This window comes from Microcaecilia unicolor, chromosome 11, assembly GCF_901765095.1.
Source record: "Microcaecilia unicolor chromosome 11, aMicUni1.1, whole genome shotgun sequence".
Lineage (NCBI taxonomy): Eukaryota > Metazoa > Chordata > Amphibia > Gymnophiona > Siphonopidae > Microcaecilia > Microcaecilia unicolor.
Window position 1 is genome coordinate 111,507,043 of NC_044041.1, and position 24,511 is coordinate 111,531,553.

Genomic DNA, 24,511 nt, shown 5'->3' on the forward strand with positions numbered 1-24,511 from the left:
CAGACTAGTACTTGACTGCTGCGCTTGCCATCTCTGCATAGCCCCTGCCCGTTACACCTCAGTGCTCAATATTTTTTTCAGAATTTGTTCTTGCTCAGGTGCTGATATAGGCAGAGCTGCACATGCAAATCTAAAGGTTTCTGTGGGGACACAGTGCACCACCGTGGATTGCCAACATCTACCAACGTTCCGTCGCTGCAGCTAGTGAGAGGGGGGACTGCTGCCCCACTCTTGTCCACCTCTGAACATCCATCTTCTGCCAGAGAACGCCTTGCGTCTGCTCTGGATGTGCTGCTGTTTGGCCACTGCGCGACTGTGCCTGTCTTAGGTTGTTCCTCCCTTGAGGAATCTTACCCGTCTCGGGCTAACCTTCCTTCTCTGAAGGCCAAACAGGGCATATCCACCTGGGCACTGTGCTGCTCTGCCAACACCCTGCCATTTCTCATTTTCATGGGCACCAGGGCTTACAGAATGACAGCACCTCTCCAACCATATGGGCACAGAGAGGGCACATAGCACAAGGCTTCATGTATGAACAAGATCAACCCAAATCAATGTCATGCAAAATCAACACTATTCAACCGTGAGAGAAAACAGCAGCATCAAAAGAGCAAATGCTGAGCTTTCTGAGGGAAGGCTACAGGCTGGGAGAGACTGTGACAGCAATGTTAGAAGGAGGGCAGAGGTAAGAGAGCGGGGGGACCTGGGAAAACAATAGGGGAGGCAATGGCGAAAACAGTGAGAGGGATGAGTAATAAAAGGAAGGGTTCAAAGCAAGAAGAAATAGAGAAAGACTCCTGCAAAATGCAAGCCAGGGGAATACAAGGGCAACAGGAACTGTACTGAAAAGTAGAAGATTTCCCAAACAGCTGAAATAACAAATCCACACAATCAGAGGCGGAAGGACAGTGGCTGCTGCAAGAAAAACACTCTCTCAGCATATGTTAAACAGAATTGTATATGGAGTCCTGAGAAACCAATTGTTCAGCAAACCCTGAACTCCCATACTTTCTTCATGTTGAAACACACATCTGCTCCTCCTCCAGACAGAAACAGTCCCTGCAAAACATCAAATCAGGCCAGCCACTCTTTCTCCTGTCACTCACCCCCAGAGGACTAAGGAGTTCATCAAGTCCTTCCATAGAAGGGATGAAGGGGAGAGTTCCACCCTCCACAGAAACCACCCCCCCCCCCAACACTGACCTGATGTAGGAAGATTGATCCTTAAAAGAATCACAGAGGGGATTCCCATCCAACCAGAGCTCCTCCAGCTTCAGCCCTTTGACTTTGTCCAGCTCCCGGTCAGACCTCAGCTGAAGACATTCAAACGTTTTCAAGATATTACATGTGTGACTGACGGAATCCTTCTATCTAAACCTTGCTGTGTTCTCAATCAATTTCTTACCCTCCTCTCCATGAGCATGCCCAAGAGAAGAACACAGCAGTAAGGACACAACATATATATAATTATATCGTTTACAATAAAATTAAATAAGTGAAAAAAAAGGATTCATAAACAGTTTATAAAATGGATGGAAGTCAAATAAGGTCTCGGTCAGCAATTCAAACCAGGGAGCAAACCAAACTACCCAGGACCATCTTTAGGCTGGCGTGGGGCCTGCTACAGTAAAGCGAATACACTTCCCTGTAAGCAGGTATTCTCCAAGGACAGCGTGCCTTACATTCTCAAGTGGGTAACACAACCCGCGTTGCCCAGTCCAGAGATTACAACAAGCTAAAAAGAACTTTGTGGAGCAAAAGATTCGTTCCACTGTGCATGCGCGAGTGCCTTCCTGCCCACTGTGAGAGCATGGTACCACAGTACAATACTATAGCAAATGAAAACAAAAATAGGAGACAACTCCTAGGGGAGGTGGGAGGGATTGTGAGAATATAAGGCCTGCTGTCCTCGGAGAATACCTGCTACAGGTAAGTATCTTTGCTTTCTCCGAGGACAAGCAGGCCTATAATTCTCACAAGTGGGGAATCCCTAGCTACCAGGCTCACTGAAAACAACCGTAGGTCAATTGGGCCTTGCAACGGCAAGGGCATAACATAGATCAACCTGAAACTATATACAAACTGTGTGAGAGTGCAGCCTGGAAAAAAATAAAACAGGATGAATGGATTCTAGATCCAAAATTCTGCAGTACTGCTGTCCAAACCCACCATCGCACTGGGTGTCCTGCTAAAGGCAGTAATGAGATGTGAATGTGTGGACTGGAGACCATGTTGCAGAAGGTAAAATTATGTATCATACCTGATAATTTTCTTTCCATTAATCATAGCTGATCAATCCATAGACTGGTGGGTTGTGTCCATCTACCAGCAGGTGGAGATAGAGAGCAAACTTTTGCCTCCCTATATGTCAGTGATGGGCAACCTTTTGAGCTTGGTGTGTCAAAATTCGCCAAAAAACCGAGCATAACTCGGGTGGTGTGTCACTTCGATAAAAAAAACCATAATTTCACGATACTTATAGTTTAAATAACAAAAATGTATAATTGTAATATATAACTGTATTTAATAAACCAAAAACTAATTATTTAACTTACCTGCTTAGTGACTTCTTTGTTCATCTGTCAATCGGTTTCTTTTGTTGGTCTTGGTATTATTTAACTTGTGTGGGGTGCCGTGAACTAAGATAAGTGAGGGGGAGGGGGAATTCTTTAACTAATCTGCCTATTAGTGACTTTTTTGTTGCTGAATTTCATTGGCTAAATCTTCAATTGAAGGTTGGTATTTTGTACACTTCAAGCCCAAGCATGCGCTACTAACTTCATCTTTCAATCTGTTTCTTTTGTTGGTTTTGATATTATTTAACACTGAGAATAAGGTTTCACAAAAGTACGTAGAGGGAAAAATTGTGAGTAAAGCCATTGCTATATTTTTCAGGGTGCTAAAAGTGTCTGGTAATCGGATCCAGGCACTCCAAATTTCCTGGTAACTCAGATATTCTCTTAATAATTGCATCTTTATTCTGCATATCGTGAAATAGAACTGGTGCACATCTTAGGAGAGTTTCTTTAATAAATCCTCCCTCACTGAGTGCTTTTCCATGCTGAGCTATGGAGTGAGCAATGCTCAAACTTGCAGATGTTAAATTTGTAGAACCTTTTACAAATGTAAGGATGGAATTAGATTGGCTCTTATAAAAGTGTAGCTGCCTGGAAATGTATTCCTTCCTTTCATCCTCACTTTTTTTCAGGAGCTGGGAATGATTAGTTTCAAAATGTCTATTTATATTCCACGTTCTGCTTACTACCGTTTCAGTACATAGAACGCAAAATGATCTGCCATTTTTTTCTATAATGCCATACATCTCGGTCCATGTCTCTTGAAAGGGTCGGCAACTGCTACTACCACTTCCTTTACTTAACCTTGTTTTTTTATTTTTTGGGTTCTCCATCAGGGGGGCAGTGACAGAAGATAGAATTATAGATAGCCTGTTAGCCCTGCAGGCAATTAGGGGTTAACTAGCCTAACTGACCACCTTATGTAAATTAAGATGGCTGCCGCTATTTCTAATGGCGGGAAACGGCACCCATAGCACATGCCCTTGCCTCTCCCAGCCTCCCCCTCACCTATCTCAGTAATGATGGTCAATTAGAAATCCACGACACCCCAGAACAGTAGATTGGATGATGGTTGCTGTGGTTATGTGGTTGCTGGTAATGGCGATCACAGGGCCCTCAGAGATGCGTCCCCCACGGCATTCCACTGCTCTCTGCTCCGCCGGCCGGAAGTGAGGTCAAACGGCCGTGCAGGAGCCGGGGCAGAGGGAGCAGCAGGGAGGGAACGAGCGGAGGACTCGGAGGGAGCCAATAGGAGCGCACACGGGTAAACATGCACCGGGGGGGGGGGGGGAGGTCGCGCTGCACCTTGGGGGGGGCGCATCGGTGATCCGCCCGGGTGTCAGCAAGGAACGCCGCTGCTTCTCTGTATGCGGCCACATGCGGCCGCGTGTCATCGAAAATGGCTACGCGTGTCAGTACTGACACGCGTGTCATAGGTTCGCTATCAGGGCTATATGTGGTCATGTGCTGCCGGAAACTCCTCAGTATGTTGATATCAAAGCTCCATCCGCAGGACTCAGCACTTAGAGAATTACACCCACAAAGGGACACTCTGCCCAGCTCACCACCGCCGAAACGGGGGAGGGGAATTAACCCAGCTCATCCCCACACAAGTGGGGGAGGGGAATCCGTCCAGCTCATCCCCGCGGAGCGGGGGAGGGACACCACACCCGCCGATGCGGGGGGATCTGGCTTATCCTGCAACCGCAACCGCGGGAGGAGCTGACTGACCCTAACACCGCCGAAGCGGGAAGGGTACAAAGCTGCCCTACAGCCGCACGAAGCGGGAGGGAGTGCCGGCAGAATTTTAAGTCTCAATCCAGCCCCGTAAAACGGAGGGGAGAGGAATGCAGCAGCTCACTGTAACACAAACTCGTCTCAACTCTTGACGAATCCAAGTGAAAAAACTTGAACACGAAGTCCTCCTGAAGTAACTGAAGACTAAACTTGAGCCTAAAATTCAACCAGAATAAAAACAGTACAGATATCTGGGAGGGACTATGGATTGATCAGCTATGATTAATGGAAAGAAAATTATCAGGTATGATACATAATTTTACCTTCCATATCATCATGCTGATCAATCCATAGACTGGTGGGATGTACCGAAGCAGTACTCACCCAGGGCGGGACATAGAAATCCCTGACCGCAACACTGAAGCTCCAAACCGGGCCTCCGCCCGAGCAGCCACAGTCAAGCGGTAATGCCTGGAAAAAGTATGGGCCGAAGCCCAAGTTGCCGTCTTGCAAATCTCTTCCAAGGAGACGGACCCGGCCTCTGCCATCGAGGCCGCCTGAGCTCTAGTGGAGTGAGCCTTCAGCTGGATAGGCGGCACCTTCCCCACGGCCACATAAGCCGCTGCAATGGCTTCCTTGACCCATCTTGCCACTGTAGGCTTAGCCGCCTGCAGACCCTTACGAGGACCTGCAAACAGGACAAACAGATGATCCGATTTCCGGAAATCATTGGTCACTTCCAAGTATCTGATGATGACACGTCTCACATCCAGATATTTGAGAGCAGAGTATTCCTCTGGGTAGTCCTCCCTCCGAAAGGAAGGGAGACAGAGCTGCTGATTCACATGGAAGCGAGAAACAATCTTGGGCAGGAAGGAAGGCACTGTGCGAATAGTCACTCCTGCCTCAGTGAACTGCAGAAAAGGCTCTCGACATGAGAGTGCCTGGAGCTCGGAAACTCTTCTGGCTGAAGTGATAGCCACCAAAAAGACTGCTTTCAACGTCAGGTCTTTCAGAGATGCCCTCGACAAGGGTTCAAAAGGTGGCTTCTGCAATGCTCTTAGCACCAGGTTGAGATTCCACGCAGGCACCACTGAGTGCAGAGGAGGGCGCAGGTGATTAACTCCCTTGAGAAAGCGCACCACATCTGGCTGCGAAGCCAGGGAAGCACCCTTCAGGCGGCCCCTGAAGCAAGCCAGAGCCGCTACCTGGACTTTAAGGGAACTGAGCGACAGGCCTTTCTCCAGACCTTCTTGCAGGAACGCCAACACTGAAGAAATTGGAGCAGTGAAGGGAGAAAGTGAGCCTGCTTCACACCACGCTGCAAAGATACGCCAAACCCTGGCGTAAGCAGTAGAAGTAGAGCGCTTCCTCGCTCTCAGCATAGTGGCGATGACCTTGTCTGAGAAGCCCTTCTTTCTCAGACGCTGCCGCTCAATAGCCAGGCCGTAAGACCAAAGGGGGAGGGATCCTCCATCACCACGGGACCCTGATGTAACAGGCCCTGCTCCACTGGCAGCCGCAGAGGATCGTCGACTGAGAGCCTGATCAAGTCCGCATACCAGGGACGTCTGGGCCAATCCGGACCCACCAGGATTATCCGGCCTGGATGCTTTGCCACCCGGTCTAGCACCCTGCCCAACATGGGCCAGGGCGGGAACACATAGAGAAGCTCTTGTGTCGGCCACTGTTGGAGAAGAGCATCTACTCCCAGGGATCGAGGGCCCCGTCCTCTGCTGAAAAAGCGCAGCACTTGGCAATTGGCCGATGACGCCATCAGATCTAGGCTCGGCTGGCCCCAGCGCTTCGTGATGTCCAAGAACGCCTGAGCAGATAGCTGCCACTCTCCGGGCTCCAAGGTATGGCGACTGAGAAAGTCCGCCTTGACATTCATGACTCCGGCAATGTGGGCCGCTGACAGCTGTTCCAGGTTCGCTTCCGCCCACTGGAATAGATTCATAGCCTCCTTGGCTAGAGGGGCGCTCTTGGTACCTCCCTGGCGGTTGACATAGGCCACAGCCGTGGCATTGTCCGACAGGACCCGTACTGGCTTCAACGCCAGTACCGGGATGAACTCCAAAAGCGCCAACCGAATGGCTCTGAGTTCCAGGAGGTTGATAGACCACTTTGCCTCTGCAGGAGACCAGAGCCCCTGCGCTGTCCTTCCCAAGCAGTGGGCTCCCCAGCCCGACAAAGAGGCGTCCGTCGTGACGACAATCCACTCCGGGGTCACCAGAGGCATACCTGCAGACAACTTGTCTGTCTGCGTCCACCAACTCAGCGCCTTGCGCGCTGCTGGGTCCAAGGGAAGGCGCACAGCATAATCCTCCGACATCGGAGTCCAGCGCTGCAGCAGAGAGAGTTGTAGTGGTCTCATATGAGCCCTGGCCCAGGGCACTACTTCCATCGTGGCCGTCATAGAGCCCAACAGCTGCACATAGTCCCAAGCCCGAAGAGGAGAGGCTAGTAGGAACTGGTCCACCTGAGCCTGAAGCTTGACAATCCGATTGTCTGGCAGGAACACTCAGCCCACTTGGGTGTCGAATCGAACTCCCAGATACTCCAGGGACTGAGTTGGGCGCAGCTGGCTTTTCTCCCAGTTTATGATCCACCCCAGGGAGCTCAAAAGAGCAACCACCCGGTTCACAGCTTTGCCGCACTCTGCATAAGAGGGGGCTCAGATCAACCAGTCGTCCAGATAAGGATGGACTTGTACTCCTTCCTTCCTCAGGAAGGCTGCGATGACCACCATTACTTTGGAGAAGGTCCGCGGAGCAGTAGCCAACCCGAACGGGAGGGCTCTGAACTGGAAGTGTCGGCCCAGGACTGCAAAACGCAGAAAGCGTTGATGAGGCCAGATGGGAATATGCAAGTACGCTTCCTTGATGTCCAAGGATGCCAGGTACTCCCCTGCCTTCACTGCCTTCTATAACAGAGCGGAGAGTCTCCATGCGAAAGTGCCGAACTCTCAAGGCCCGATTGACCCCTTTGAGGTCGAGGATAGGCCGTACAGAACCTCCTTTCTTTGGTACCACAAAGTAAATGGAGTAACGCCCCTTGCCAAGCTGACTTTCTGGCACCGGAACGACCGCACCCAGGCGGATCAGATTGTATAAGGTCTGCTGCACTGCCACAGCTTTGACCGGAGACTTGCAGGGAGAGAGTACAAACCCGTCTCTTAAGGGTCGGCAGAACTCTAGCTTGTAGCCGTCTCTGATGACTTCCAGCACCCAAGCGTCTGAAGTTATTGTGGTCCACTCGCCCAGAAACGAGGACAGCCGTCCTCCAATCTGCACTGGGGCGTGGACCAAGGCCCCGTCATTGGGTACGAGACCCTGGGGGAGGACCGGAGGGAGCACCTCCGGGACGGCGGTCTCTGCAAAAGGAATGCTGCTTGGGGGAGAAGTTCCTCTTGAAGGAAGAGGGGGCAGAGGAGCCCGACCTGCCCGAGCGGTACCGACGGGCTTCCTGAAACCGTCCTCTGGAGGTACCGGGGCGAGTACTAGCCCGAGCCCTGACCTCTGGTAACTTCTTGCCCTTAGACGTGCCGAGATCGGTTACGATTTTGTCCAGCTCGACCCCAAAGAGCAGCTTGCCTTTAAAAGGCAATCTAGCCAGGCGGGATTTAGAGGTGTGGTCAGCAGACCAATGCTTCAGCCAAAGCCACCGCCGCGCAGAGATTGTCTGAGCCATGCCTTTAGCTGAGGCCCTCAAGACATCATACAGCAAGTCTGCCAAATAGGCTAAGCCCGATTCCAGGGCCGGCCAATCAGCCCTCAAGGAATGATCCGAGGGGGAAGCCCGCTGCACCATAGTCAGGCACGCCTTGGCCACATAGGAGCCGCAAACTGAGGCCTGCAAACTTAAAGCAGCGGCCTCAAAGGACGACCTTAAGGCCGCCTCCAATCTTCTGTCTTGGGCGTCCTTTAGGGCTGTGCCACCTTCCACCGGCAACGCCGTTTTCTTAGTCACCGCAGTGATTAAAGAATCCACGGTAGGCCACAGATAGGCGTCACGTTCACTTTCAGGCAAAGGATAGAGGCGGGACATAGCCCTAGCCACTTTAAGGCTCGCTTCCGGGACATCCCATTGAGCCGAAATTAAGGTGTGCATGGCATCATGCACGTGGAAGGTTCTAGGCGGGCGCTTCGTCCCCAGCATAATGGCAGAACCAACAGGGGCTGAGGGAGAGACGTCCTCCGGAGAGGAAATCTTCAAAATGCCCATGGCCTGCACTAACAGGTTGGGCAAATCCTCTGAGCTAAAGAGCCGCGCTGCAGAGGGGTCATCCGCTCCATCCGAGCGGGGATCCGTCTCCTCCAAGGAATCCGCAAAGGACCATTGGGAGAACTCAGATACGCTGCCCTCATCTACATCGGAGGAGACAAAGTCCTCCAAGGCCTGGGAATCAACCCGAGGGCGTTTACCTCCGGGGGCCTCAACCTCTTTACCAGACGAGGGAGCAGGGGCAGCGTTTTGCATAAGGAAGGCCTGATGCAGCAGCAAAACAAACTCGGGGGAGAAACCCCCCAGACTGTGCACTTCCGCAGCCTGGGCTACAGCCCTAGACGCACCCTCAACCGGCTGCGCGTCACACGAGGGAAGACACAGGCAGGCAGGGAAGGAAGGCCAATGGCAGCTGAGCTGATCTGCCTGCTCCGGAGATGTAAGTTGAATAGCGAAGAGACGGGCCGGGTGGAGGGGCGGCGGCAGCAGCGACTCGGGGGGGGGGGGGGGGTACCGGCGGCGGCGAACTTGGGGGGAGGGGGCAGCGGCGACCCAATAGCCCGTTTTAACGGGCTCAACGGCTAGTATATGTATATATTAACCAATTGTAGAATCTAGCTTCCTCTAATAAAGGTTTCATTTACTCATTACGAATCCAAAAGAATCCACGGTAATTATTGAGTAGTCTGGGTTAGTGAGACAGGCTGTAAATCCATAGCAGAACAGCATCTTGAGTGTGAAGCCCATCTAGATGAGCCACCATCTCGGGCGAGATGCATCCATCGTCAAAACTTTTTGTGGCTGAGGAATTTGGAATGGAAGTCCCAGAGTCAAATTGGATCAAATGGTCCACCACAACAGGGAGCGAACTAGCTCCGAGTACACTCAGATAACATCCTCCAGATTCCTTGTGGCTTGGTACCACTGAGAAACTAGGGTCCACTGGGCAGTTCTTATGTGACGACATGCCATGGGCATCACATAAACTGTGGACGCCATGTGGCCCAATAATCTCAACATCTGCCGAGCAGGGACCTGCTGAGAGGTTCAAACCCGAGAAGCCAGTGCGACTACAGCATCCGCTCTCAGCCCCGGAAGGAAGACTCAAACCTTCTGCATATCGAGCAGGGCTCCAATGAATTCCAACTGCTGGACAGGGAGCAGATGGGACGGGGTAGCTTAAAACAAACCCTAGTAGCTCGAGCACCCTAATAGTCCTCTGCATGGACTCCTGAGCACCAGCCTTCGACGTGCTCTTCACCAGCCAATCGTCCAGACAGAGAACACATGGACTCCCAGTTTGCGTAGCGATGCTGTGACTACTGCTAGACATTTGGTAAAGCCCCTGGGAGCTAACGTGAGGCCAAAAGGCAACACATGGTACTGGAAGTGCTTTACTCCTGGCCGCAATTGCAGAGACTTCCTGTGAGCTGGAAGTATCGGGATATGTGTGTAAGAACCCTTCAAGTCCAGAGAGCATAGCCAATCATTTTCCTGAATCATGGAGAGAAGTTCCTGAACTTTTCTTTGACCAGGAATTTGTTCTGGACCCTTAGGTCTAGGATGGGGTGATTCCCCTGTCTTCTTTTACACAAAGAAGTACCCAGAATAGAATCCCGCCCTTCTTCCCCTGGTGGAACAGGCTAGACCGCATGGGCCTTCAGAAGGGCTGAAAGTTCCTATGCAAGTACCTGCTTGTTCTAAGAGCTGAAGTGATGAGCTCTTGGTGGGCAATTTGGCAGTCTCTGTCGCCAATGCAGGACATAATTGAGAGACTATTTAAAGAACCCACCAGTCGGAGATTACAAAGGGCCACCTTTGGAGAAAAAACTTCAGCCTCCCCCAACCAGAAAGTCATCCAGTACGGTCACTGGTACTGCGGCTATGCTCTGCTGGAGCCCGTCAAAAGCTTGCCCCCTGCTTCAACTGGGAAGCTATAGGGACTTTAGGCACACACTGGTGACAGGAACGAGTGCACTGGGGTTGAGCCTGCTGAGGCGGGCGACAGGCAGCATACCTACATCTCTGTGATTAGTAGGCACCCTTCCTCAACTTGTCAAAATACCTCCTAGAGAAGGAGGCAGATGTAGAAGGTGCCCAGCAGGAGAGAGAATGGATGGTATCAGTAAGTTTCTTGATTTGGTCAGAAACCGCCTCCGCCTTCTCTCCAAAAAGGTTATCCCCCCAGGCACAGGGCATCTGCCAACCTCTGCTGAACCACTGGTTCCAAGTCAGAGATACAAAGTCATGAGAGTCTGTGCATCGCTATACTTTGGGCAGAGATCCTGGAAGCCACATCAGAAGAGTCAAAGGCGCCCTAGTTAAGAACTTACGACACATCTGCTGCTGCATGGCCAACTGGCAAAGTGATTTGGCCTGCTTTGAAAGGAGAGTGTCTGCCAAATATAGCAACTTGCACACAGAGTCCTGTAAGCATACGCTCGTGAACAGCTGGTATGATTTAATATGGGACATGAGTATAAAAAACTGGAACATCTTATGCCCAAGAGTCCCGGGGGCATTGAAGCATAGTCTCTAGAACTCTTGGCCCTTTTGAGGGCAGATTCAACCACCAGGGAATGATGAAGCTTATCAAACCCAGGGGTACTCTGAATCCGGTACATGGTGTCAATCTTTTTTGGGGAGTACCTGGACAGACAGAGGGGACTCCCAATTCCACATGAGAACATCCTGGCACGAGAACATCCTGTAAGATCTCCTGAAGCTGGACTGTCAAAGCCTCTGTAGGAGGGGACTCGTAGTCCAGGACCTCAACTATCTTGGCCCTGGGCTCATCCTCCATTTCTAAATGAAATGGAATGGCAGCTGCCATTTCCTTAAAAAAGGGGACGGAAAGGATCTTTAGGGGAGACTTTCTCTTTTCCTGTGGAGGGGAGGGGTCAGATAGTATCCCAGAACACTCCTCCAAGAAGTATCAAGGGTCATCATCTGACTCCCAAGAGCACTCCTCATTGGCATCAGACAGAACCTTCTGTAGAGAAGGCCGAGACCGAGACTGCCTCGAACTACAGGAGCCATGTCGTCGAGAGAGGCATAAAGGAGTCGGTTCCGACATCGACTCCAGCAAAGCTTCCTCCACCGACGTCGAGGGAGTGCCGACTTGGGCAGCAGTTGATGCTTGGGTCGTACACAACACCGGCATCGGAAGCCTCAGCACAGGCTGAGGGCCAAGCGGGGCTGCAACGAGAGGCACGGCAGGCACAAGCACCCTCAGTGCCGATGCACACTGTTGAATAAAGCCTGCCAGCAGCTCAAGGAGCAAGGCCATCGGCTCAGAAACAGCCTGCAGACTACTGGGGTCGAGATGGGAAGCTGGTCCTGGCTGCATGGAGACCGCCACACAGCATCTCTTGTATGGAGGGGGAGCAATTCTCCTGGCGCCGACGCTTCTCGGGTGCCGAATCCCTCAGTGCCCTAGAGCTCCTGGCACCTTGCGTTGAGGGGGATTGATGCCGATGCTTCTTGGACTTCGTCCGAAGCCGGCCATCGAGGCTCCTCAGTACTGACGGGGATGATGTCAAATCCTCCCATCGCCTCGGTAGAGTCCGATGCAGGTCAGTCCCGAGATCCCTGCACAGCAGTTGGTATCGACGCAGGTGGAGACCCACTCAATACATAATTGCTCCCAGTGTTGGCAGGTCTAGCAGCTCCCGATGCCAGGTTTTCAGACCGGGCTACAAAACTCTTCTCACATTGGGACTCTCTGGCCAACTGAGTCATTTTCTTCATACGAAGACACAGTTGTAAGGGCTATGATCAGGCCCCAAACATTAAAGACACCAAGAATGGATGTCCTTACCAGAGATGGTCCTATTGCGTCGGTAACAGTGCTTAAAGCCACTGGGAACTTTCGTGGATATGGAAGAAAAAACTTCTGTGGCCAAATCAAACGACTCGATGGTGCCGAAAAAAGGGGCAAAGCACCAGAGAAAAAAAATAAAGGGAGAACGCGATCAAAGTTAATCCCTAAATGCAGCATAGACACACAGAAAAGAAAGGAAACTTAAAAGCGGGGGGGGGGGGGGGGGGGGGGGGGGAAGGGAAGGGAAAAGGGAGAATCCAACAGGGAAACATGAAAACCAGAGTGCAAAACAACGCCGAAAGGCACTCAAGAAGCTCTTCCAAGGAGCAGCAGAAAATGGCGTCCACTTCCCACCGCAGTAAAAAAAATAAAAAGAAAAAGAACTGGCAAGAAGGCACTCGAGAATGCGCAAGCTCTTTTTAGTCTGTTATAAGCTCCAGACTGGGCAATGTGGGCCGTGTTAACCACTTGTGAGAATTATAGGCCTGCTTGTCCTCGGAGAAAGCGAATGATACATACCTGTAGCAGGTGTTCTCCGAGGACAGCAGGCTGATTGTTCCCACGACTGGGTTGACATCCACGGCAGCCCCCACCAACTGGAAAAAAACTTCGCGGGCGGTCCCGCACGCAGGGCATGCCCACCGCGCATGCGCGGCCGTCTTCCTGCCCGTGCGCAACCGTTCCCGCTCAGTTGAATGACAAGCAAAGAAATGAGTAAAACGCAACTCCAAAAGGGAGGAGGGAGGGTAGGTGAGAACAATCAGCCTGCTGTCCTCGGAGAACACCTGCTACAGGTATGTATCATTCGCTTTCTCCGAGGACAAGCAGGCTGCTTGTTCTCACGACTGGGGTATCCCTAGCTCTCAGGCTCACTCAAAACAAGAACCCAGGTCAATTTAACCTCGCAACGGCGAGGGTATAACAGAAATTGACCTACGAAGAACAACTAACTGAGAGTGCAGCCTGAACAGAATAAAATCGGGTCCTGGAGGGTGGAGTTGGATTCAAACCCCAAACAGATTCTGCAGCACCGACTGCCCGAACCGACTGTCGCGTCGGGTATCCTGCTGGAGGCAGTAATGTGATGTGAATGTGTGGACAGATGACCACGTCGCAGCCTTGCAAATCTCTTCAATAGTGGCTGACTTCAAGTGGGCCACTGACGCTGCCATGGCTCTAACACTATGAGCCGTGACATGACCCTCAACAGCCACCCAGCCTGGGCGTAAGTGAAGGAAATGCAATCTGCTAGCCAATAGGAGATGGTGCGTTTCCCGACAGCGGCCCCCTTCCTATTGGGGTCGAAAGAAATAAACAATTGGGCGGACTGTCTGTGGGGTTGTGTCCGCTCCAGATAGAAGGCCAACGCTCACTTGCAGTCCAATGTGTGCAACTGACGTTCAGCAGGGCGGGTATGCGGTCTGGGAAAGAATGTTGGCAAGACAATTGACTGGTTAAGATGGAACTCCGACACCACCTTTGGCAGGAACTTAGGGTGAGTGCGGAGTACTACTCTGTTATGATGAAATTTGGTATAAGGAGCATGAGCTACTAGGGCTTGAAGCTCACTGACCCTACGAGCTGAAGTAACTGCCACCAAGAAAATGACCTTCCAGGTCAAGTACTTCAGATGGCAGGTATTCAGTGGCTCAAAAGGAGGTTTCATCAGCTGGGTGAGGACGACGTTGAGATCCCATGACACTGCAGGAGGCTTGACAGGGGGCCTTGACAAAAGCAAGCCTCTCATGAATCGAACTACTAAAGGCTCTCCAGAGATGGCTTTACCCTCTACACGATGATGGTAAGCACTAATCGCACTGAGGTGATTCCTTACTGAGTTGGTCTTGAGGCCAGACTCTGATAAGTGCAGAAGGTATTCAAGCAGGTTCTGTGCAGGACAAGAACGAGGTTCTAAGGCCTTGCTCTCACACCAAACGACAAACCTCCTCCACTTAAAAAGTAACCCTTTTTAGTGGAGTCCTTTCTAGAGGCAAGCAAGACGCGGGAGACACCCTCAGACAGACCCAACGAAGCAAAGTCTACGCCCTCAACATCCAGGCCGTGAGAGCCAGAGACTGAAGGCTGGGGTGCAGAAGTGCTCCGTCGTTCTGCGAAATGAGAGTCGGAAAACACTCCAATCTCCACAGTTCTTCGGAGGACAACTCCAGAAGTAGAGGGAACCAGATCTGACGGGGCCAAAAAGGCGCTATCAGAATCATGGTGCTGTGGTCTTGCTTGAGCTTCAGCAAGGTGTTCCCCACCAAAGGTATGGGAGGATAAGCATACAGAGGCAGCTTGTGGTTGGTCTGAGAGGCGAAAAGGTCCACCAAGGGGGTGCCCCACTCTCGGAAGATCTTGCGTACCACTCTGGAATGGAGCGACCACTCGTGCGGTTGCATGACTCTGCTCAGCCTATCGGCCAGACTGTTGTTTACACCTGCCAGGTACGTGGCTTGGAGAAGCATGCCGAACTGGCAAGCCCAACGTCACATCCTCACGGCTTCCTGACATAGGGGGTGAGATCCGGTGCCCCCCTGCTTGTTGACATAATACATTGCAACCTGATTGTCTGTCCGAATTTGGATGATTTGGTAGGACAGCCGATCTCTGAAGGCCTTCAGTGCGTTCCAGACCGCTCGGAGCTCCAGGAGGTTGATCTGAAGATCTTGTTCCTGGAGGGACCACAGTCCCTGGGTGTGGAGCCCATCGACTTGAGCTCCCCACCCCAGGTGAGATGCATCCGTCATCAGCACCTTCGTGGGCTGCGGAATTTGGAATGGACGTCCCAGGGTCAAATTGGTCCGAATGGTCCACCAGTGCAGCGAATTACGGCAACTGGCAGACAGGCGGATGACATCTTCTAGATTCCCGGTAGCTTGGCACCACTGGGAAGCTAGGGTCCATTGAGCAGATGTCATGTGAAGGCGCGCCATGGGAGTCACATGAACAGTGGAAGCCATATGACCCAGGAGTCTCAACATCTGCCGAGCTGTGACCTGCTGAGATGCTCTGGTCTGGGAAGCGAGGGACAGAAGATTCTGCGCCCTTGCTTCGGGAAGAAAGGCCCGAGCCGTCTGAGAATTCAGCAGAGCTCCTATGAATTCCAGAGATTGGACTGGCTGGAGATGGGATTTCGGGTAATTTACCACAAACCCCAGCAGCTCCAGAAGGTCAACAGTGCACTGCATGGACCGAATTGCTCCTGCCTCTGAGGTGCTCTTGACCAGCCAATCGCCGAGATACGGGAACACGTACACCCCCAGCTTGCGTACATACGCCGCAACTACCACGAGACACTTCGTGAACACCCGTGGTGCAGAGGCGAGCCCAAAGGACAGCACACAATACTGAAAGTGCCGTGTCCCCAGACGGAATCTGAGATACTGTCTGTGAGCTGGCAGTATCGGGATGTAAGTGTAAGCGTCCTTTAAATCCAGGGAACATAGCCAATCGTCTTTCTGAATCATTGGCAGAAGGGTGCCCAAGGAAAGCATCCTGAACTTCTCTTTGACCAGATATTTGTTCAGGCCTCTCAGGTCTAGGATGGGGCGCATCCCCCCTGTTTTCTTTTCCACAAGGAAGTACCTGGAATAGAATCCCTGCCCTTCCTGCCCGGGTGGCACGGGCTCGACCGCATTGGCGCTGAGAAGGGCGGAGAGTTCCTCTGCAAGTACCTGCTTGTGGTGGGAGCTGAAGGATTGGGCAATTTGGTGGAGTGGAGACCAAATTCAGGGTGTATCCGCACCGCACTATTTGGAGAACCCACTGGTCGGAGGTTATAAGAGGCCACCTTTGGTGAAAAGCTTTCAACCTCCCCCCGACCGGCAGGTCGTCCGGTACGGACACTTTGATGGCGGCTAAGTTCCCATGGATCCAGTCAAAAGCCCGTCCCCTGCTTTTGCTGTGGAGGCGCAGGGGGCTGCTTAGGCGCACGCTGTTGACGGGAACGAGTGCGCTGGGACTGTCCCTGTGCCTGATGAGGCCTTCGGGCCGGCTGGGTGTACCTACGCTTGCTGTAGGCGTAGGGTGCAGCCTGCCAGGCCCGGGAAAAACGTTGACCTGCAAAGGTGGATGCTGAAGGCGCCCGGTGGGAGAGCTTTCGAGAGCGGTTTCCCGCTGGTGTAGTTGGTCCACCAACTGCTCGACCTTCTCGCCGAAAATGTTATCCCCCCAGCAAGGGACATCCGCCAGTCGCTGCTGGGTACGGTTGTCCAGGTCAGAGGCACACAGCAAGGAGAGTCTGCGCATCACTATACCTTGGGCCGCAGCTCGAGATGCCACATCACAGGTGTCATAGATACCCCTGGACAGGAACTTTCTGCACGCCTTCAGCTGCCTGACCACCTCCTGAAAAGGCCTGGACTGCTCCGGGGGGAGCTTGTCGACTAGGTCCGCCAGTTGCCTCACATTGTTCCACATGTGAATGCTCGTGTAGAGCTGGTATGACTGGATGCAGGTCACGAGCAAGGACGATTGGTAGGCCTTCCTCCCAAACGAGTCCAGAGTGCGAGACTCCCGCCCAGGGGGCGCCGAGGCGGTATCCCTCGAACTCCGTGCTCTCTTGAGAGCAGAGTCCACGACCGCCGAGTCATGAGGCAATTGAGGCCGCATCAACTCTGGGTCAGAGTGAATCCTGTATTGGGACTCCGCTTTCTTGGGGATGGTGGGATTAGATAGTGGCTTCAGCCAGTTCCGAAGCAGTGTCTCCTTAAGGACATTGTGCAACGGCACTGTGGAAGAATCTCTAGGTGGTGATGGATAGTTGAGGACCGAGCATCTCCGCCCTCGGCTCATCCACAGTGACCACGGGAAAGGGAATGCAAATAGACATATCCCTGACAAAGGAGGCAAAGGAGAGGCTCTCAGGGGGCGAGAGCTTCCTCTCCGGTGAAGGAGTGGGGTCGGAGGGAAGGCCCACAGACTCCTCTGAGGAGAAATATCTGGGGTCCTCCTCCTCCCCCCACGAGGCCTCCTCTTCCTCGGTGTCGGACATGAGCTCTCTCAGCTCAGACCTCAACCGGCCCCTCTCGACTGCGAGGAACCACGTCCTCGATGATGGCGTCAAGCGGTGCACTCCCGCACCGGCGGGGACGAAGCTCCCTCCATCGACGTTGACGGGGACTCCACCTGCGTGGCGATCGACACCGGTGCCGCAAGCGGCGTCGGAGGCCTCGGCATCGGGCCAGAGCACACCAGCGCCTCCATCAATGGCGCCGGGGGGCGCATGCGCCCCCGGTGCCGGCAGAGCCTGGTGCATCAGCCCTTCCAGGATCCCGGGAAGGATGGCTCGGAGGCACTCGTCGAGGCCCGCTGTCGGGAAAGGCAGGGGGGGCGGTGTGGGTGTCGGTGCTGGAAGCTGCTCGGGTCCAGGAGATGGTACCGAAGTACCCGCGGACTGACGCAGCAACACCTCTTCCACCGAGGGGGAACGCTCCTCCCGGCAGTGCCGCTTCCTGGGCGTCGAGTCATCCCTCGAGGTACCGGAGCTGGCAGTCCCGTGTGCCGTGGGCGACCGATGACAGTGTTTCTTTGCTTTCTTTCGATGCCCGTCATCGGCGCTCAGCGGAAGAGACAAAGAGGAGGTAGAACCCCCCCCGGCCTCGAGGAATCGGATCCGACAGGGTTCGGTCCCGATGGCCGTGGGTAGAGGGAGTGGCCGGGGCCGACTGCCCGCGCGGCCGCTCACCCCCGCCGTCACCGGCGGCCCAACGGTACCTGTACTCCTGGGGTCGGTGCCAGAGTCGGCGCCGATTTCGTCGACATCGGTACTGGTACCGAAGACCCGGCCGTCAACACCGATGTCATCGAAGTCGACGGGCCGGCGCAAGTTCCGAAAAGACGGTCCCGAAGAACTTGCCTCGCCACCTGTGTCCGCTTCCTCAAGCCGAGACACAAGGTGCACGTCTTGGAATTATGCTCCGGCCCGAGGCACTGGAGGCACCAAGCGTATCGGTCTGCGAGATCTGCCTGCTGCACCGACCACACTTTTTGAATCCGCTCGGGTCCTTCGAGGATATCGACGGAAAAATCGCGTCGACGAAGTCAAAGTCGTTGATGGTGGCGGTGAAAAGCACACCCGAAAAAGAAACGACTGCACAGCCACAAGGCCGCAACGAAGCGCCCTCGCGGCTAATAACGACGAGGACACTCTTTCTTTTTTTTTTTTGAAGTTCGGTAGAAAAAATACGCGAACGCGTACGCTAAATGGAAAAAAAGCCGCGGCTAGGCCGCAATCCGGTTTCCAGGGCTGACAGAGAGACGATAACACGTCTTTCTCCAGTGCGGAATATAAAAAAACTGAGCAGGAACGGTCGCGCACAGGCAAGAAGACGGCCGCGCATGCGCGGTGGGCGTGCCCTGCATGCGGGACCGCCTGCAAAGTTTTTTTCCGGTTGGTGGGGGCTGCCGTGGACGTCAACCCAGTCGTGAGAACAAGCAGCCTGCTTGTCCTCGGAGAATGAAGAGGAAGTGTTGCACTATAGATGTACAGCCCATATTTCATCAATGTACAAGGGGTATATGTGTCTATGTATCAAGAGATATTAATTGTGATGCAAATTCAAAATTCCTGTTAACTTCTTTTCTTCAGATCCTTCCAAACCAGTCCAGATACTTGAGTTTGTGTCAGCATGCCAAGAGTTCCACAATTTTTCCAGCTATATCATTACTGCACAAGGACTGCTGCAGCTGAACAATTTCCAGTATACTATTGCCTACACTGAACTAACAACCTTTAAAACTAGAACCTGAAATAAAAATCAGCAGAGCACTTTGTTCCCATTCCTATGATTGGCACCAACTCAGTTGGGAGATGGGCAACAATACTTGTGGGTCATAGGAGTGGATGCTGTCTGCTTTGATGACACCTATCCTTTCTCTATCTGCTTGCCACTAGTCTGTAGGCCTGGGCAGGTGTGACAGATGAAGAACTAAGAAAGGTTACACAGTTTACACGCCTAAAGATGTCCCTGACAGATCTCTATCCTCTGCTACACTTACCACATTAGAAGATAGATTTAAGATCTTGAGGTTAGGAGCTTTCCGTACCAAATCAGTCAATTCATCCAGTCGATATAACTTGTTGTTGCTCAGGTTAAGAGACAGCAGCTGTAAACAGAGAGCATTAAAGACAAAGGAAGGCATAGAGGGATTCCAATGTAATAGTTTCTGTTCAGTGAGTGGGAAATGCTCTCCATAAGGAGAGGAATAGGTATAGTAAGCCAGGAAAGGAAAGCAGAGGAGATTGGACAAGATGAGACAAGTGGTGGTGAGCCTGCAGGCTGTAGTTAAAGAGGAAAAGGAATCTCACTTCTTACCTCAGGAATGTTCTCCTCTATGATTTGGAGGACTGTCTGCATGCAATTCTTCCGATTCAGCACCAAATCAATATTATGACAGAGAAGCTCTGCATGTGCAAAATTCAGAACAGCAACAAGACACAGTAAAAGTTCTATATCCATCATGCTCTTCCACATTCACTTTTGCCATCAATCTATTACTCATTATTCCTAATTTGCCCTCTCATCCAACCTAATTATTTTACTGATCTATCTTTCCACTACCATCTGTCATCCACCATCCATGCACCTCTGTACTCTGTTTTTCAGGCATGTGACCTAATACTTCAGTGTGCCTGTTATTCCTGCTGCTGCCTGATCCTGTCCATTGCTAAAACGTACCAGTAGTGATGTAATTTTAGTCTCCTTTACATATTTTACCAGAGTTAGCGAGACAAGGGGATGCAATAGCCTCTTGCACCGAGGTTGTCTCTTCAGGAGCTTCTGCCTAGGAGGGAAAGGTTAAGACATCTGGCATGTAGATAACTGGGTGGCTGGTGGGCATGAGGATCGCCTGGTCACTTGCCTGCCTGGTACGAAGGAGGCAGACCTCACACGTCTCCTAGATAGGCTTTTAGAGAGTGCTGGGTAGGAGCCGGCTGTCTTGGTACATGTGGGTACCAATGGCATAGGAGAATATGAAAGGGAGGTTCTGGAAGCCAAATTTGGGCTCTTAGGTAGAAAGCTGAAATCCAGATCCTCCAGGGTAGCATTTTTGAAATGCTCCCTATTCCATGCACAAGACCTAAGAGGCAGGCAGAGCTCCGTAGACTCAATGCATGGTTGAGATGATGGTGCAACGATAAGGAATTTAGATTTGTTAGGACTTGGGCAACATTCTGGGGAAGGGGGAGCCTGTTACAAGAGGATGGACTCCACCTTAACCGGGACGGAACTAAGCTGCTGGCGCTAACTTTTAAAAAGGAGATAGAGCAACTTTTAAACTAAAATGGGGAGGAAAGCCAACAGTCGCCCAGGACTGCATGGTTCGGTGTGGAGTATCCTCAAAGGATACTATTGAAACAGGACATTTAGGGAATCCCAATAGAGAGTTTTAAATGGGAGAACTGAGTAAAGGATGAAAATTATCCCTGTCAACTTCAAAGCAGCTTGTAGATGCAAGGAAAAAACACAATTTGAAGTGCTTATATACAAACGCTAGATGCCTAAAAAATAAGTTGGGAAAGTTGGAGTACATAGAACTAAATGAAAAGGTAGATATAATAGGTATCTCAGAGACCTGGTGGAAGGAGGACAATCAGTGGGACACTTATCAAGGTACAATTATATTGCAATAATAGAGTAGATCAAATTGGAGGGGAGGGTGTGCAATATGTTCAAGAGCGAATTGAGTCCAACAAAATAAATATTCTACATGAAACAGATAGCAGTGTGGAATCTTTGTGGATAGAAATTCCATGTGTGAAGGGAAAGAGTATACACTGGTGTATTACCATCCACCAGGACAGAATAACAAATGTTTACAAAAATTAGGAAAACTAGAAAATAGGGCAACATTATAATAATGGGTGATTTCAATTACCCCAATACTGACTAAATGCTACATCAGGGAGCGCCAGGGAGGTAAAATTCTTAGATGTAATACATGACTGCTTCTTGGAGCAACTGATCCAAGAACCAACAAAAAGGGGAGCTATTTTAGATCTAGTCCTTAGTGGAATGCAGGGCATGGTACAAGAGAGAACGGTGTTGGTCCGCTGGGAAACATGATTAAATTTGAGCGGATATCTGGAGTGAAGCCACTAAAGAAATCTACTGTAGCAGTATTCAATTTTCAAAAGAATGACTATGACAAAATTAGGAAAATGGTTAAAAAGAAGCTGAGAGGGTTGGTCGCAAAGGTTGATACTTTAAATAAGGCGTGGATGAAGTTTAAAAATACCGTTGTGGAAGCCTAGACCAGATGTATTCCACGTGTTAACAAAAGTGGAAAGAAGAGCAAATGACAGCCAGCGTGGTTAAAAGGTGAAGTGAAAGAGGCTATTAGAGCCAAAAAAAGCATCCTTCAAAGAATGAAAAAAGGATCTGAATGAAGAAAATAAGAAGCAGCGTAAGCAGTGTCAAGCCAGGTGCAAAGCACTGATAAAGAAGGCTAAGAAAATATTAAGAAAAACTTGCTGTGGAGACAAAAATTCATAGTAACACCTTTTTCAGGTACATCAGAAGCAGAAAGCCTGTGAGGGAATCCGTGAGAACGTTAGATCATGAAGGAACAAAAGAGACACCCAGGAAAGAAAAAGCCATAGTGGAGAAATTGAATGAACTCTTTGCTTCGGTCATTATGGAAGAAGATGTAAGAGATCTACCTGTACCAGAAATGGTTTTCAAAGTGACTATGCACAGGAACTGAAAGAAATCTCAGTGAACCTGGAAGATGTACTTTGCTAAACTGACAAGTTAAAGACTGATAAACCACCTGGACCAAATGGCATACACCCTAGGGTTATGAAAAAACTCAAACATGAAATTGCTGATCTATTGTTAGTTATTTGTAATCTGTCATTAAAATCGTCCGTAGTACCTGAAGACTGAAGGGTAGACAATGTAACCTGATTTTTTAAAAGGGTTTCAGAGGTGATCCAGGAGATTACAGACCGGTAAGCCTGACTTCAGTGCCAAGCAAAATAATGGAAACTATTATAAAGAATAAAATTACAAAACACATAGATAAACATGCTTTAATGGGATAGAGTCAGCATGGGTTAAGCCACGGGAAGTCTTGCCTCAAGAATTTGTTTAATTTCTTTGAAGGCGTAAATAAACATGTCGAAAAGGTGAGCTGGCTGAAGTAGTATATCTGAATTTTCAGAAAGCTTTTGACAAAATTCCTAATGAGAGACTCCTGAGAAAATTAAAAAGTCATGGGATAAGAGACAATGTTCTTATGTGGATTAGGAAGTGGTTATTGGACAGAAAATAGAGGCCAAGGTTAAATGGCCATTTTTCTCAATGGAGGGTGAATACTGGAATGCCGCAGGAATCTGTACTGGGACCGGTGCTATTAAACATATTTATGAATGATCTGGAAAATGGAACAAGTGAGGTGATTAAATCTGCAGATTTCAAAGAAATATTAAAAGTTGTAAAAACACACGTGGATTGCAAAAAATTGCAGGAATGCCTTAGGAAACTGGAAGACTGGGCATCCAAATGGCAGATTAAATATAATGTGGACAAATGCAAAGTGATGCACATTGGAAAGAATAATCTGAATCATAGCTACCTAATGCTAGGGTCCACCTTTGGGGTCAGCACTCAAGAAAAAGATCTAGGTATCATTGTAGACAACATGCTGAAATCTTTTGCTCAGTGTGCTGCGGCAGCGGCCAAAAAAGCAAGCAGGATGTTAGGAATTATTAGGAAAGGGATGCAAAATAAGACCAAGCCATCTCCGTCTGGCTGCCTGGGTTCGTAACATCTTTAAGATGCTAAGGTCAGCAAGCCTCCAAGGTTAAAGGAAAGGGGAGGGGAAGTAGGTTTCTGTTTCTGAAGTTGAACAAGCAAAGGAGAGGAGGGGAAGATAACAGGTTTAACAGATCTATTCGGATAAGCTTTGATGGTGTCAGCATGGTCTGTTCCTGCTGTCAGCTATTGTATGAGGCAAACACTCTCTTTCTCTCTCTCACACACACACACACACACACTCTCTCTCTCCTAACGCTTAAAAACATAATCACCATTACATGATAACCTTGCTAGTGCACATTTCATTTGTTTAAGAAACGGGTCTTCTTTACTAGTAATATTATAATTACTCTGTATCGCTCCATGATGTAACCTCACCTTGAGTACTGTGTTTAATTCTGGTCACCGTATCTCAAACAAAGATATAATGGAATTAGAAAAGGTTAAAAGTAGAATGACCAAAATGATAAAGGGGATGAAACTCCTCTTGTATGAGGAAAGGCTAAAGAGGTTAGGGCTCTTCAGCTTGGAAAAGAGATGGGTGAGAGGGATATATATGATTGAGGTCTATAAAATCCTGAGTGGTATAGAACTGGTAGAAGTGAATCAATTTTTCACTCTTTCAAAAAGTACAAAGACCAGGGGACACTCAATGAAATTACATGGAAATATTTTTAAAACAAATAGGAGCATTGTTGAAACATAAAATAGAGGGGTGGGGAGGGAATAAAATGTAAAAAGTTTGATGACAGAAGGTAACAGTTTGCCACCACTGAATACTTGTTCATGTCTGAGTTTCTGTATCTTCAGAATGTGGAATGTGTTTCTTGTGATTTGTCATCAATAAAAATGTTGAAACTTAAAACAAATAGGAGCAAATATTTTTTCACTCAAAGAATTAAGCTCTGGAACTCGTTGCTAGAGGATGTGGTAACAGTGGTTAGCGTATCTGGGTTTAAAAAAGGTTTGGACAAGTTCCTAGAGAAAAGTATATAGTCTATTATTGAGATGGACATGGGGAAAGCCACTGCTAGCCCTGGGATTGGTAGAATGGATTGTTGCTACTAATTGGGTTTCTTCCAGGTACTTGTGACCTTGATTGGCCACTGTTGGAAGAAGGATACTGGGCTAGATGGACCACTGGTCTGACCCAGTATGGTTATTCTTATGTTAGTTCGCTTTTGGACTCTGGAGCGCTTTTTTTTGCATTTGTTGGTCTTCTTGAGAAACTAGCTTTCCAGCAGCACCCAAAGCATGTTGTTAATGCTCATATATTACATCCACAACATGCTGGCTTCTGCCCAAAACATAGCACAAAGATGGTTAGAACAGCTTTTCTAAGCAAACTCCATTCTGCTTTTGATAATGGCAAGGTAGGCTTGGTG

The 24,511-nt window shown here is 50.2% G+C and overlaps 1 protein-coding gene across 1 annotated transcript in view; it reads right to left on the reverse strand.

The window, feature by feature from the left end:
- Nucleotides 1-24,511, reverse strand: part of NXF1 (nuclear RNA export factor 1) — a 220,298-nt gene that overhangs the window by 80,684 nt on the left and 115,103 nt on the right. Inside the window, exons 8-10 of the mRNA XM_030217477.1 lie at nucleotides 19,680-19,768; nucleotides 19,363-19,470; nucleotides 1,204-1,313 (exon numbers count right to left, since the gene is read on the reverse strand). Of these exons, the coding sequence (XP_030073337.1) occupies nucleotides 1,204-1,313; nucleotides 19,363-19,470; nucleotides 19,680-19,768 (307 nt within the window). The remainder of the gene's footprint in view (nucleotides 1-1,203; nucleotides 1,314-19,362; nucleotides 19,471-19,679; nucleotides 19,769-24,511) is intronic.